The sequence below is a fragment of the Rhea pennata genome, chromosome 24, assembly GCF_028389875.1.
Source record: "Rhea pennata isolate bPtePen1 chromosome 24, bPtePen1.pri, whole genome shotgun sequence".
Taxonomy (NCBI): Eukaryota; Metazoa; Chordata; class Aves; order Rheiformes; family Rheidae; genus Rhea; species Rhea pennata.
Window position 1 is genome coordinate 7,268,582 of NC_084686.1, and position 15,142 is coordinate 7,283,723.

The 15,142-nt window shown below is 43.8% G+C and overlaps 1 protein-coding gene across 5 annotated transcripts in view; it reads right to left on the reverse strand.

The window, feature by feature from the left end:
- Positions 1-15,142, reverse strand: part of FLI1 (Fli-1 proto-oncogene, ETS transcription factor) — a 93,479-nt gene that overhangs the window by 29,945 nt on the left and 48,392 nt on the right. For all 5 annotated transcript variants that reach the window (XM_062594373.1, XM_062594375.1, XM_062594377.1 and 2 more), the window contains 2 exons: positions 9,980-10,191; positions 867-1,021 (listed from right to left, as the gene is read on the reverse strand). In XM_062594373.1, the coding sequence (XP_062450357.1) occupies positions 867-1,021; positions 9,980-10,191 (367 nt within the window). The remainder of the gene's footprint in view (positions 1-866; positions 1,022-9,979; positions 10,192-15,142) is intronic.

A 15,142-nucleotide genomic window follows, 5' to 3' on the forward strand; every position in this document is an offset into this window, starting at 1 on the left:
TCTGCTTGAATCCGCCGCAACCCTCAGCACTTTGGGTGAAAAGCTGGACCCCTAGAAATCAGTGGAAGCTTTGGTACTGAAATTGGGCCAAGACTTGACTCATAGTATTTCCTTTGCTGGAAAGTTCCTGGGCTAAAACTGCTTATATGCATGGTGTTTATAAACATTGCAGCTCTCAGTTGGTGAGACTCCCTCTCTTTCCAGGTTTAGACTTCACAAGTTGCCTGCCACAGCAGTGCTCATCCTTGACTATCCAAATGTATATAATGTATCCTGCCAACTTCAGATTGCAGATATGAATATCAAATACAGATAGAGAACTAGACAGGAATGTTCCATTGTAATAATTTTTGGAAAGAAAATGCAGGTTCTGCAAAATATAATTTTTCTAGTTTTCTACTACTAACAAAAAAATGAAACCAAACCAGGTCATTTTGAATCAATATGACATCAAGGTGCATCTGGATCCTTCAGAGCCTCACAGGAGTTAGCGTCTGGGTGCACATCATGCCTATTCTTGCCTACACACTGTGCTCTTTTGTCACATCATGCATGTCCCATGGAGCACTGCAGATTGTCCTCTAACACATTACAGGAGCTGCATTTGGTCCAACGCACCAAACTAATGCTTCATTCCAGGAAAAAAATGCCAATAATCCATTTCTCACTCTGATTCAAGGTCAAAACATATACCCAAGATACAGGAAATTCCCACTAGGCAGAAACTCTGATTTTTTCCTTATTTTTTACATGGTTTGTAAGAAAAAGAACTCCTTAGAGAGCAAATAAACAAGATTTATCTGTTCAGCTGCGTATTTAAGACAGTGCAAGGAAATAAGTCACATAGAGTTTGATGTTGGCAGTACCTGCTGGGACAATGACTCTCCTTTCATTGGTGGTCATGTTGGGAGGAGGCCCGTTCTTCTCATCCATGTAGGTGCTGTAGCTCATTGGGTTGGACTCGGTTCCTGCTCCAACGAGTTTGCTGCATTTGCTCACACTACAGTCTACTGGGGACTCCCTAAAATGTGAAAGAAAACAGATAACTTGTCATCTTTGTTGCTATTTTGCACCATTTACCCTTGCTGTAGCAACAGATTTGGGTTACAGAGATGGTAGTGGATGAAGCACAAGTATCTTGGAGGTGGAAAGTTGAGAGGAATTTCTTCATATGTGAGAGAGGCCATGCCTGGCCTGCCACATGAATATCATAAGGTGTGCTAGAAGCCACAGGTCTCAGCAAAGGGATCTCTGATGTTGAAATCAGTTGGAGGAAATAGAGTGTGAGGTAGAATGAAGACTGACTTTCAGACAAAACCAGTGATAGCTGTAAGATCGCAATACCTCTGAAATACCAGAATTCATGAACCAGATAAAAAGCAGTGTATATAAGTGTCTAACACTTAGGTTTTAGTTCTGCCTATTGGTTACATCCTCTCTGCATCTTGTATTGCTCTGTTCCATTTTAGTGGTACTTCAGATACGGGTTAATGCTCCTAAGAGTCCTTGATGGGCTGTTTCACTCTTGTGCTGGGTCATAAACAATTCTGCAGGCTGTCTTTTTAATATATTCAGGTCTGTCTGTCAACTGACAAAAAGGTAGTTCTCAACTCATCATCTAAGGTATGTCTGCAGTGTAAATCAGAAATAAAGATGCACCTCCTCCTGCCCTAGTTTCATTAACAAAGGACACAAAACCCCCATGCCAAAAATGACAGAGCAGTCAGAGAAGAATAATACAGTGTTAGCATAGTATCTGAAAAATCGCATTTATGCATGGCTAAAAATAACTGATCTTGTCTGTTCTCAAGGGCTAAACAGTCCCAGGCTTGCCTACTACTTGCATACGACATCTAGAAATCTTAAGTACCTTAGGCATGAGTTAAAAACTTCAGACCACAGAAACTGCATGTGAAAAAAGACTTGGGCCCCAGCTTGTCTTCTGAGGTGATGAAGTTATGAGGAGGGGACCTCTATCAGCTGAGGTCACACTGTGCTAAGACCTGGACTACATGAAGACCCTTGGCAAGCAAGTCTTTCTGTGTCCTCTTTTGGTAGAATTACGAGCCTACAAACCACAGATAGAGAGCACAGATTTTGTTTTTCCTCCAGCTGCTATAACTCATGCTTTTGGCTTGAAAGGTCACTTAAAATACCAGACCACAGCCTGCTATGTGCACCCAGCATACCTCTAATCTGAAAAATTTACCAGAGAAGAGCAGGATTATTACCTTCATCCTTACATGGGTGTATTAATGTGCAGTCTCACTCTCCGCGCAAAGCATGGAGCCTATATCCAGCACAGTTCAGTCCACTGCTTTAATCACACAACCATCCTTCTTCCCTGCCAGAAGCAAAGTGGCTTGGGAGGAAACCATTCACTGAAGGGTAAGAGCTATGACTGTGCACCAAATCCCACCCTGTGAGTTCAGTTGGTGAGACTTCCAAGTTTGGACACTAAACAAATTTGTTTCTTAATCTGAACAGGGGGGGAGGGAGAAATTACTGAAATTCAGTTATCATGGCTGGGAGATAAATGCTCCACCAAGATATTCTAAGGCAGATGGTAATTTTTTCCTCATGTCTTGCTGAGGGAATGTTGCTTGAAAATGGAAATAAGATGTATAACTTACACATGTTCGAATTTAAGGTTTTACTATTTCGCCTACTGTTTTTCCAGGCAGGGAACCAAAATCTGCCTTCAGAGAAGCAAACTGCTGAAGGTTTAATGTCCCCGTGGCAATCAGAGGAGAGTCTGAGCAACTGCAGGGACACGGTTTTCACAGAGAATGTGATCATTTCTAGCTTTCTGTTGAAATTCTCTGTGTCAGGTGTTAAATGCTGCCTGTACTGGCAGAGAAACGTCCTGCGGCAGCACAAAGGATCTTATCCTTTCCTGAGGTGCAGGCTATCCTGAGAAGACTCAGTGAAACAGCAAGAGCATCCATATTCAAGGTGCTGGTCTCTGTTCAGGTCAGTCCTGACTGTCTTCAGGAGCAACCAGCCTCCTTGCATGCCCTGCTTGGGGCTGGAGGAGGCTAGGTTTTGCTTTAAATGGTGAGCACAGCCCAAATGATGAGGCAGGCCCAAACGCACATCCCCGCACAGTGAGGACACGATGGGATGAAGTTGTTGCTCCTTCAGATCCTTCTGACTTCTCTGCAGTCAACACATCCCACCTGCTGGCAGTCCCAGTAGCTGGCACCACTACCTGCTGCCCAGGGTCCCTCTAATAGGTTCCTCCTAACCACCCTGTTTGGTAGTTAAATTTCCTTGGAATATTACCCTCTTAGTTGAGATGTGCAAAATTTATAATAGCACAGTTACGTATATTATATTCATACAGAACAACGGATTATATTCAGACCCTCAGATAAGTATATCTTCTGAAGAGCTTCTCTGCCTAGGAGTGCAAGTACTTCATAACAGAATGAAATGACACACATGAAAAGACTGCAGGGTCCTTAGTTGTCATTATTCTCTCTGCTAAGTATCATGCATATTCACATGACCGACATAGCAAAGTAACAAAAATAACACCAACACTGTAAGATATCTCCACAGTGGTTTTGTGATGATTTTTCACTTTGCAGACACAGTCATCTCCCTTGGCTTGGCAGCTAGGGTCCTGCCTGTCCTCTGTCTCGCTCTGTACATCTCAACAGCCAAAACCAGACAACCAAGTATCCAAGGCTGAGATATGAAAAAAGTTTAAAGGACTGAGGTATCCTAATCAACCACTGATTTAGCCCTAGGAGCACACTGTGGGAAGAAAGACCATTTCATTAATCATGTGTGATATGTTAAATGCACTCCAGATACCTGACAGAGTTGTGCCCTTGTGGCTACATAGAAACCTCCCTTCCCCTGAGAAGCTTTTCAGGATGGCTAAACCCAGTGGAAATCTGATAGAAGGAGGAGAAAGATTCCTAGGAGTAGAATTACCAATGCTTAATTGGGCAGGAGACCAAACTGTCCTTCTCTTAGGAAAAATACCATGAAATGTTTAATGACAGCAAATGGGAAGATCCTTACTTTCATGTCCTCTATAACCCACAATTTCCTACACGATCCAAATGGGGCCTTGTACTGGGAAATAAGACAGCACTGCCTGACTGAATCAGTTTTGCAGCTCCTGGAGGTCCATTTCTGTACTGCCGCAGCCCAGCCTGTTCTAAGATAAGGAATTTAACAGTATCCTAGCAGAAGATAGGTGAGCTGTGAGCAATACAAAGAAGAATTCAGCATGAGGAACAACTACAAAATCAAATGGGAACGGGGAGCTGCATGCCATGAATAGTGTATTCATTGAATATAGCTCCTTTCTTTGTTCAGGCATTACCTACAAGCAGACTTTATATAAAAATTTCCTCATTATTTGAAATGGTTTGTATGAAAGCATTTCAGATGCCAAATTACTCCTTGACTACTCATAGAGACCCCCTATTTTAGACTTTTGAATGGCTGTACATGCTGGAGTTGCTCAGGTTCTGGGCAGAAAATGCTGTAGATCTACTAAAGTAAATGGATACAGGCTGCTTTCACAAGGTCTCTTAAGTTTATTCACTGTGGCAGTGGCAGAGTCCAAGGAGTATGAAGCAGTACTCATTCCCACTGTCTGTCCAAAGACTCTTCGTTCCAGCAGCTCCAGTAGCAGTCTCTGGGGATGCCAAGAGTTTGGTGTTTTGGGAAAGTTTATGCTAGACTGGCCAAAAAGGACAAGCAGCTAGCCTGGCATTGACTAATAAATCCTCTGAACAGCTTCGTCCTGTGCTCCAGATACCTGGAAATAAAGCAATTACTGTCCCAGGGCCTCTGTCTAGGAATTGCCTTTGGCTTTCATTCGAAAGAGCAAAATAAGAGATTATAGTGATTTCGGAACCTGACTCAGCTATGGTCAGTGGGATATTTCCTTCTCCTTTCTACCCTTTTCTTCCTGTCCTTCTAGTCTTCCTCACTTCCCTTCATTTTTAAGTCTCTCACTTACTTGCGTAGGTCTGCATTTGATCATCTCAGCTTCAATCTTTACACTTGAATTTGGATTCACATTGCAAAACTAACCTGAACTGCTACTAAGACTGCAGAGAGAAGAGAGAGCTAGAAAAAGGATAAGAGAAGAGATCTGGTTTATAAAACGCAAATTGCAAGAGGAAAGCCCAGAGGTTCAGTGAGGTCTAAAGCAATCGTGCTTACCAGGCACAGGTAACACGCAAACGCTAGGTGCTTGCGCAGTCTGCGGCTGTGGCTGGCGCCTAGGACAGAGCGCAGTGAATCCCACTAGAGGGCTCACATGCTATTTAAAGGGGATTTTTATTCTCGCAGACATCATAGCTTGTCCCTTTGTTTTATTTTGGGAAAATCATTATGGCACAAAAATGTTTCGAGATCCCTGAACGTTAACATTATTTTAACATCCTGAAGCAAGAGAAGGTTTTCAAAGCATTTTCAAAGCACTGACTTCATTATTTTAGCTAGACAAAATTCTTAACGTCATTTGGAATCGCACAGCTAAGTTCATCCACGTCCATGCGTGCATCAAGCACATTGAAGTAGTCCTTTGTATTTGCAGAGTATATAAATTTCATGACATCTTTTTAAAGACCTATCTCTGACCTTTGGTATAAATGCAGATCTGTAGTAGATCAGTAAATACAGTCAAGATTTGGAATGTCTGTTGTTTGCTTCACTCTCTGCATTTGGGTTTGGTGGAAAATCTAAGGAGAAAGCTATTTATTATTTATTAAAACTAACTGTAATTGAGTCAACGTTTTACTCCGCAATTTTTTCTAAATAACACTCATCTTTTATTCTATGAAATTTAAAATTTAAAAAGGATATTTTTTAAAAAAATGTATATATGATTCTTTTTATATTACAACAGAACCTAAAGTCCTCAGCTGAAATCCAGGCCTTGTATGTTGGGAATTGTACAAGCACATTATAGAAGACAGATTTTTCCTTCAATGGGTTATAAACTAAATAAACAAAAGACATAAAACCAGCAGAAAAAATAATTGCAAGCAACAATTGCAGTCCCAGAATGGATGCAAAGAAAGATGAATAGTATACACAATATCTTTCAGTAAACCTTTGGACAAGCTAGACCTCTATTTTTTGTGCAACAGATCAGCGCTATAAATACTGGACCATTTTCCTTTCCTAATGCTTTTACTGGTATAAGAAGCACAACATTGTTAAGTTTTCTGTGTTGGATGTTAACTGCTTCACGTTTGGACGCTAACCACTGCAAAATACAGCTGTAGCAGTGGGATTTTGTCTGCACCAGCAGCTGTCTGTAAAGGCAAGGACAGATTTTGAGCCTCTTTACTGCATCCAGGTCTGATAATATTCACGTGAGACTTTCACGTGTCTGCGTCTGGATCCTGCAGTAATACAGAAGTCCCATTGTCCCCCCTACAATCCAGATCCCTGTCACTGCCCGAATACCCAATATACACAACGGTGTGTGCAGCTACCTGGGAAATTCTTTCCAGTTTGGGAGTAAAGCAGGAAAATGTGATGTGGGGTAGAAAGCTGGTCAGTGCTGCAATATCGTTGAGCAGTTAGAGCGACAGCCAGGGAGAGCAGGCTTGGGGAGGTTCTTGCTATGAACCACTCCTTCAAAGACCCCTGGCTCCCGCCCGCCTAGGGGACAAACCAGCTCATCACACTACGCCTCGCCACGGTCAGACCTGCTTCTGCTTGCTAAGAAAAAGAAGAAAAGCTGGACGCCGTCCCTTACCATCATCCAGCTCCCTCCACTGTCAGGTTTCTCACTCCCTAGAGTACATAAACCGTTCTCTCGCCAGGCAGAAAATGCTAGTGCTTCAAGTACAGGTGAAACACAGAATAAAGGCTGCCCTCTCTAATGAGGCAGCTGGAACCCGGTAAGAGGGTGTGCTTGAAAAACAAGAGAGAGAAAGAGAGGGAGAGAGAGAGGGAGGGGGAAGAGGTTTTGTTATTCGCTCTGCAGTTCAAGTTAATCTGTATTGAGATTGGTGTTTGCTGCTCAGATGGTGTCGGTTTTGCCAGGCAGCTGATGGGTAGAAGAACAAGCAACTGGAGCGACCCAACTCATAACAACAAACTGGGATGGACATGAGAGGAAAGAGCAAATTTTTAGCCATGAATTGGAGGAGAAGATGGATAAAATAGATGAATATTCTCATTTCTTGGATGGACTGGAGCTTTTATGCTAACAGGTTATCAGAAGGCAAGGCTGGAAGTTTTTCAGTTCTGACATCCAAAACACTCTTTTATTTTTTCTAACAGGTTGGGAAGTTGTTACCTGCTTTGTAGAGAGCCCAAGGAGGCTTCATTTCTGTCTGAGACTCTCACAGGCTCAAGCGAGCCCATTGAGAAGGGTTCCCTTTTTGTCCAAAATTAACACAATTCTAGAGGGTCTTTCTATTTGGGTATCAGAGCACTTTATAGTTGCAAATGAATCAGATTGTCAAAACAGTGTTATCCCCCCCCCTTTTTTTTTCCTAATAGATGAGGAAATTGTAGCACAAAGATCCCAGTGGAAGGGTAGCTCAATACGTCTGATTTCCAGGTACATATCATACGCATACCAAAAGGATGCTGAGTAGACTTTTGGACACACAGGTACATACACATGCAGAAACCCTACAGAGCATGTGCTTACAGCATCTGAAAAGCACAAACATGTGCTGTGCTGCCGATGGGTAGCTCAGCAGATGTGACAGGACTACTTGTTCACTAGGCCCTCCAACATTTGCTGGAGTAGGACAGACAAGTAGAGCAATGGGAGGAAGCACTATCTCAAGTTTGATCAACGGATGCAGTGGTATAAAGGGCTTCCTCGCACGCTTGTTGGAGTGTTTTGCCTGTACCATATGTGAGGGTGATGCTGCCACCTCAGTTTTCATGACTGGTTCACCCCTCCACTGGATGGAGAGGTCAGGCCCGATGCACAAGCCTCTTTCGTTAGATTAGGATCCCCCTCCGTATTGCCCTCGTGAAGACGATCGACATAGCTTAAGACTAGCAATCCTTGTGACTAACAGAAAATCCAAACCTGCTTGTACTTTCCAGATCCTTCCCATTGCCTGTGTTCTGTAGGAATGGCATTGTTCGGGAAGGAACTATTTCATATAAACACCTTCCTGTGTGTCAGTCCTGATTCTGAGATTGGAAACAGTTGTGAAAAAATCCATATGGGTCTTCCCAAGTCCAGAAATGATACCAAAGAACAAACAGGGCAAGATCAGATTCAGCCCATGAATCATCACCAGCAAAGACCAACTGACGCAAAGACTTTTATCTTACAGTAAAATCTGCGTCTACTGTATACTTACAAGGAAAAAGACATGCTGCTGTTTGAAATCTTTAACTGCATCCTCTCTCTAGAGAAGGGGCTGCTTTCTGTTTCAAACTAGACTTCCTAGATTCTCAGAAACCAAGAAAACAGGTTGTTATGGAAGTTCTAAACTAACAAGAAGAAAAACTTCCCCCAAAGGACCCCCTGTAAAGAGGCAGGACAAAGGAGAGAAAACCTTACTGCTGAACACATTTAACTGTGCCAGTTATTTACAAATTTATAAACTGCTCATGCCAAATTTGGCATGAGTAATTTAGGTAACTGTTTAGTCTCTGAAAAATTAAGTTGAAAACTCTTCCCTTCTCTTTATGCATGCAAAACAGTTTGATGCTGAGCATGGCCAATAGGAATCGTGAGCGAGGCCTTCCAGACAAAATCACAGTTTTAGCTCAAGTCTAATGATAATCAAACAGTAATAAGTGTTGGGTTATTTTGCTGTCAGAGTTTTTGAATTTTTAGGCCATATAAAGGTTAAATTTGTATATTTTTTCATAATCAGGAAAACAAGAAAATCTCACCTTTCATATACTAAGAAAAAGATTCTCCTATTTGTCAGCCATTCCAGTACGTCACTTTAAGGTTCTGAACAACATAAAGTAACATCATGAGGGATTTCAAAGGTTCATAGATGGTTCCATCCATAATGCCAAGTCACTATCAAAATGGCCTATCTTTAAACATAAACCACTGAAGACTGTATTACAACTGCTTGGGAATATTTAAGTGCAATGTTTTAAGAAAGGGGAGTTGTTTAGAGATTCCTTCATTAGCAAGGTTCTGTTTTAATTCATTTCTCCGTTATTATTTTATGTTTCCAATTATCCAAATTTCCTGTATTAACATTTTATAAATGTTAGAGTTCTGTTTGTGACTTTGAAATTAAAATTGGAATAAAAATTAATATGAACTCTAAAAACTACTGTTTAAAAATAATTTTTCATTATTGTAATGAATTAAAACTGAAATAATTTGAAAATTTTATATGTAAATATTTTGTCCAAAACAGAAATGTTTTTAAAAAGAAGACAGTTCGAACTGTGATAAGAAAATATTTTCAAGTCTTTGAAATTCTCACTGAACAGGAAAACCATCCATCTTCCCCAACAATAACTACAAATTATGGTGGGCCTTGGGCTTCTATGGCTGAGAGCCGTAGAGGGTACATCATAACCAGCATCTCTTTGACGGTTAACATCGCTGTTCAGATCTACTCCTAGATTCTCTTTCCAGTGAGGCGATACTTTGCCCACTGGTATGGTGTAAGTACTGACTATTACTGCATGGCCAACTGCATCTTCGGGAGCCCCTTGAACTATGGCACATTTGTGGGATGCTGAACTTAGTGATGAAATGAGTAATCTACCACAGCGTGTGCAGCATGAACTCTGTCCTGGCAGTCTCACTTCCCAGTCTGCACAGCGTTCATGGAGACTGGTAGGGATGCATGCTGCAGAGCTGCAACAGCCTGAGGCCACTAAAAGATACCGGTGAGGAAGAAGCCCTTGATCCCAGGGGGAGCGGGATACGGTACGACACAAAGAGGTGGCTTGGTAACATGTAGGACAAGAGCAAATGGACGATACGCACTTTGCTTTTATTTGAGATTCAGCAGATGCAGAGATGGTCTCTCCTTACCTTGATCCATTCATGTGGTCATACTCCCTTTTAACATTAACCCGGACTGGCTGATTAATCCACTCTTGCTGAGGTGGCAAGGGGTTGATTTTGTGCGGCTGGCCATAGTCAGGGTTCCCTGAGGCTGTCATATCTGCCTTGGGGAGGTGAGTGGCAGCGCCGTACGTGGAGTCAAAGAGGGACTGGTCGTCGCTCACCACCGACAGAGCCTCCTGAGGAGAGAAAAAACAAGCACTCAGAGTCATGACTAAACTAGTAACGCCACTCTCGTTCTCTCTTTGAGCTGGTGAGCACCTGCAAGGGCCCCACAGCTGCCCAGCTCTGTCTGAAATTGCCATCTGTCAGGATCGCAGATTGAATCAGATTCTTTGGGGTCCATTAACCCGTATGCAAAACTCGTGGGTTCCTTTGCTGGCTGCTGTGTGTTTCTCTGGGTGGGGCAAGAGTTAAGGTTAATTTGACTTGTGCAAAGCAGTAAAGGTGGCTGCTGGGTGCCATACTATTCTCATTGTTTGCTATAAACAGTCTTTGAGAAGTATCTTCATCTGTGAATTTATATAGTTACATGCCCACCTGTCTGCACTTGCTGGTCCAAAAATAACTGAAGAGATATGGAGTATATAACATTTCTGGAGTGTCATTTGAAGGTGCATATTTCTATACATCTTCTTTCAAAGGGTTTTATGTGATGTTTATATTTTGAGGTTACCAGTGAAGGAGCAGCAGTCAGTACAGGTCAGAGTTACGGGTGTTAGTGGTGGAGTAAAATATGCATTACTTTACACTTTTTGTTTATTTTGTGGGAAATATAGGACTGGTGAGTTACTAAGTCATGCATTTCTAGGAATGCTTAAAAACAGGAAATTGTTATCCCATTTTTTCCTGTTGAAAGTCAAAATGTTGACAAAAAGTTGTGACTATCAATTTCCTTGCGCTGATGCACTTTGGTTCTCTAAATGAAGCATGCCAGGCTCGTAAAGGCTTTGGCACAGTCCTGCCTTATTCAAAGTGCATCTGACAGGGTCTGCATGTTCTTTACTGGAGTAAGCTAACCACATACAACACAGCTGCCATTATGGCTGGCAAGCCAGGAACTGAACGAGGAACCACCCGAACTAAAAGCACACACTACTTTAAAGTGAGTTAATGGACCAGACCTCCAAAATCACCTACGCTGTGGACTGAGCATTCAAAAGACCTGTAAGATCTGTGTGTATACAGCACTGGGTTACTGGTGAACCTACAGACTGCTTTGGCTTTGAAAGCTGGTGTGTTGCTAGATCCTTGGTGCTCAAAATTCCCAAGGCACGGTCCAGATCCCGAGCGCTCAAAAATAATAAATTATTGTTTCCTTCCCCACACCAAGTCGTTGTTTTAGCGGTTAGGTTTTCAAATTTTTTGCACAACCCAGGAGGGAAAGAAGAAATTCTGAAAACTTAGATTCTCCTGTAATCAGGGGATTCCAGCAGCTGTACATTTCTAAGTGAAAATTAGATATTATCCAGCTCATGTCATCATCACAAAAAATGCCAATAGTTACAGTCTGCTGGGCAAATATGAGAATCCCTCTCAGCTTGAAATTAACCCACTTGGAAAAAACAGCCAAGTCAATGCTCTGAATTCACAAATATCAACATTTTCATCTCTGCTTTCAGGTCACATAACAAATAAACAAGCCTGAGCAGCTGAGAATTTAAGTGGGCCAGACTAAGCTCGAATTCAGGGGGACCTCAGACATGTGCAGAAGTCATGCTCTGGTCACAGTATTTGCTATAATAATTTCATGAGCAACCTCTCACATTGATCAGCTGGGATGGCTACAGCCTCTAAACAACAAAAATGAGAGTTTTGACCCCACACGGGCTAAGGCTGCGAGTTGCGAGGTGTCGGACTGCTCACACCCTTTCTGGTTGCTTCAGCATGGTGGACAGGCAACCTTTCAAAAGCGCATCTTTCCGCTCCCCAGTTTAAGTGCAGTACCCTTGGGAGTGGAAGACATCCCTGGGAAGAGTTTCCCTATGGTGCCATCATGCATCTCACAGGCTTAGGTCAGAAACTCCTCAAAAGGATTTGAGAATATGTTCAGGCCATTAACTTTGCCTGAGTTAATAAGAACACAAGATCTTCTGGTGACAGCTCCTGAAATAAAGAATACACATTTCTACCAGAGATAAGGATATAGTAACTAACTTCTTCTCTCATTTGCCAAAGTCTGGATGTGTCAGACGGAGGTTCTGAAATGACACATCTTCCATAAGTCTCTGCTTCCTCTCTGCAAAAATCGTGGGGTTCCCTTTATTACGGCATGAGGTAGTGGGCGAAACCGAAATCCTGGGGGACTCGGAAGGAGTGACTTGTGACTCTCCAGACCCAGCCTCAGCTACGCGTCTGAGGGCAAAGGTGGTCTTTATGGGTCTAAGGCAGGGAAAGAAGAAGAAGTAAAAAGAAACGCTAAAGAGCAGACCTGCACTAGGATCAGTTGTTTGGGCTGCACCCAAGTACGGCTATCTTTACCTACATAGAGGCGGGAAAAAGCAAGCACACACTTTCTCTGATACGCAGAATATCAGAGGGAGAAGTCCACCTCAGAGACATATCTTCCTTGAAACACAAAGTGGCTACTGCCTACAGCAGCGACCAGAACTAGGGAGGCTAGTGCTAGTCTTACGCCCAGACTGCACGTCCACTGAGAAGCTATGCATTTTGCTGCTTGATTGCATCCAGACTGCAAACTCTACCGTCTTTTAAATCCTTTCCTGCACAGGAAAAGAAATTTAAATGTGACGGCTGCCATCAGGGCAGGCCCAAACGGTTGCTGCACCAGGAATCGTTTGAGTTAAAACCCTGAGTTACAGCCACAAACACTACAGAGTCGAGGCTCCGGGGGAACCGAAGACACGCAGAGCCTCTGCAGATCAGGCAGAGATAGCGAGCGGCTTGTAACACCTGCTCACTCGCGGGCCGTGCATGCAAATAGCAAACAAGTATTGCTGATCGCATGCAAGGGAAGCGAAGTGGCACGCTGCCAGCCCCTGCTGCAGCCAGCGTCGCAGTGATGTGTACGTCTACGGCTCGAGAGAAAAACAAGGGGGCGTCAAGCAACGGGTAGCTTTGGACTTGCAAGGGCAGCGTACAGGGGCTGTGTAGGTGACACCCTAGCGGAAAGAACCACGGGGAATCCGATCTACGCTCCTGGGAGAGGACGAGGGCTGGGCTGACCCTGTGAGGATTTTGGGCTACAGACCCAGATGGTGAAGGTTTAGAAGCTTCTTTATATTTGCTATCAGAGACTCTGCGCAGCTAGATTCAGTTTTGAGGGGCCTAATCTGATCAGGAAATGTTTGGCTTCAGTTCTGGCTGACAAAAAGATCAACAGCTAAATCAAATACCGGCCTGTAAAATTTCCATCCCACTGGAATCTCGAGTTACCGAGCGTTTAGAGATGGGCAATTGGGAAAGCACGGCAAGGCGTTGAAGGTGCTAACATAACCTAGCCAGACAGCCCAACTCGCCGGAGTTTCCTCCATGCTGTCACCTCCTGGGCTGTGTCCTCGAGCTGGCCAGACTGAGTCGGAGACAGGGGTCTTGTGTGTATTACTCTGGCATATACTTTACATTATATTGCCTCTGGGAATACGCTGGCTTCAGCTTTTCCAGTTTTTAATCACATTCCTGGCATAAATGTGGCAAGTCCCGTCTAGGGCAGCTCACAGCGCAGCAGGAGGCGAGTCCAGCTCCCCGCGAAGCGCGGCCCCAGCCCTTGCAAGGCAGCCCAGCCCGCCGGCGGGCTGCGCCGAAGGAAAGGCTGCTGAAACTGCTTGCAACAAAGTGTGCTCTGACTGTTAACAATAAAACCCCACAGCTGTAGAAGGCCAAAGGTGCAGGGGTTTTCTTAACGTACGCAGACAAATCATCTTGACCCGTGTCTTGAGAGGTGTTTAGGTTCCTAGCTACTATTTAGGTGCCTGACACCAACTGAAATCAGCTAATTTGAATGTAAGTTACATGCCAAAGTGGCTGCAAGGAGCTGGGCTTTAGCGACATCAGCTGAAATTCTGCCTAAGAACCTTTTCGGGTTCTTCAAACAAGTGTGTTGCTCCATATTTCTCCCAGAATTTCTTCAGGCACACAGCTCGGGTGTCGGGGGGCACGGACCGCAGGTCTAGGTGCTTCAGTATGGCAAGGTACACTTGGATTTTGTCCCTGTGTGCTACAAGAAAGCCAATCTGTTCCGCTGGTCACTCAAGCAACGCTGCGGGGAGGGCTGCCAGGCCGGGACCTTGTCAGCCAGGTATCCCGCTCCTTTACTGCGGGGCGGAAATGGCACAGCAGCGTTCGCAAAAGGCTGCGCTTGAGCTGACGAACGGAGCAGGACCCTTTGCGCTCTGCACGCATGGAGCGGGGCTGCGTGAATGGTGCGGCGAAGACCTACAATGTGAGTCACCTCCCACTGGAAAAAGCTGCGAGCGGATCATTCGCCTCGATGTCGTGAGGTTTGCTGACACAGCCTCTATTGCAGTGACGACTGCATTAATAACGGAGCTAGACCTAGGATATCCTCAGGTCATCTCCAACCTCTAGAGGTTTCCTTTGGATGAGGCCCTAACATTTGAGGTGTTTAACATTATCCAAAGTTCACCGGCAAGGCAAGCTCACTGGCAGGTCCAGATTCCCTGGTGTGGGCTCTTTGGGAAAGGCCGTGAAAACAAGAGCTGGAGAGGTGACAGTGACTTGTGTTTTCATCCCAGGTACAACCCACCCGCTACAGGCAGAGCTCTCTCCAGGCGTCTGTAATGCGTTTACACTGAATATTGACTTTGAGCTCTCTACATTCACTTTTCTGGCCATAACCACATTTAAAAGGCATTGCTAAAGATCAAAGATTCATCCTCCTCCACAAAGGCTGACTTCATATGAGAAAAAAAATGCTGAGTGCTTGAACCCTCCCGCCACGCATGGAAAGATTACTTCCTTCTCTAGAGGGTGATATTTTTGTTCTTCTTTCTTCTTCTTTTTTTTTTCTTTTTTTTTTCCTGGGGGAAAATCACTCCAGAAATTTTTTGTAAAGACAACCTTACCAACTCAAACCCGTCATCTGCCAGAACCTGGTTGTGGGATGCAAAGCACCAAAACATTAGTACCAAGAGCAACTAGCTTACACAT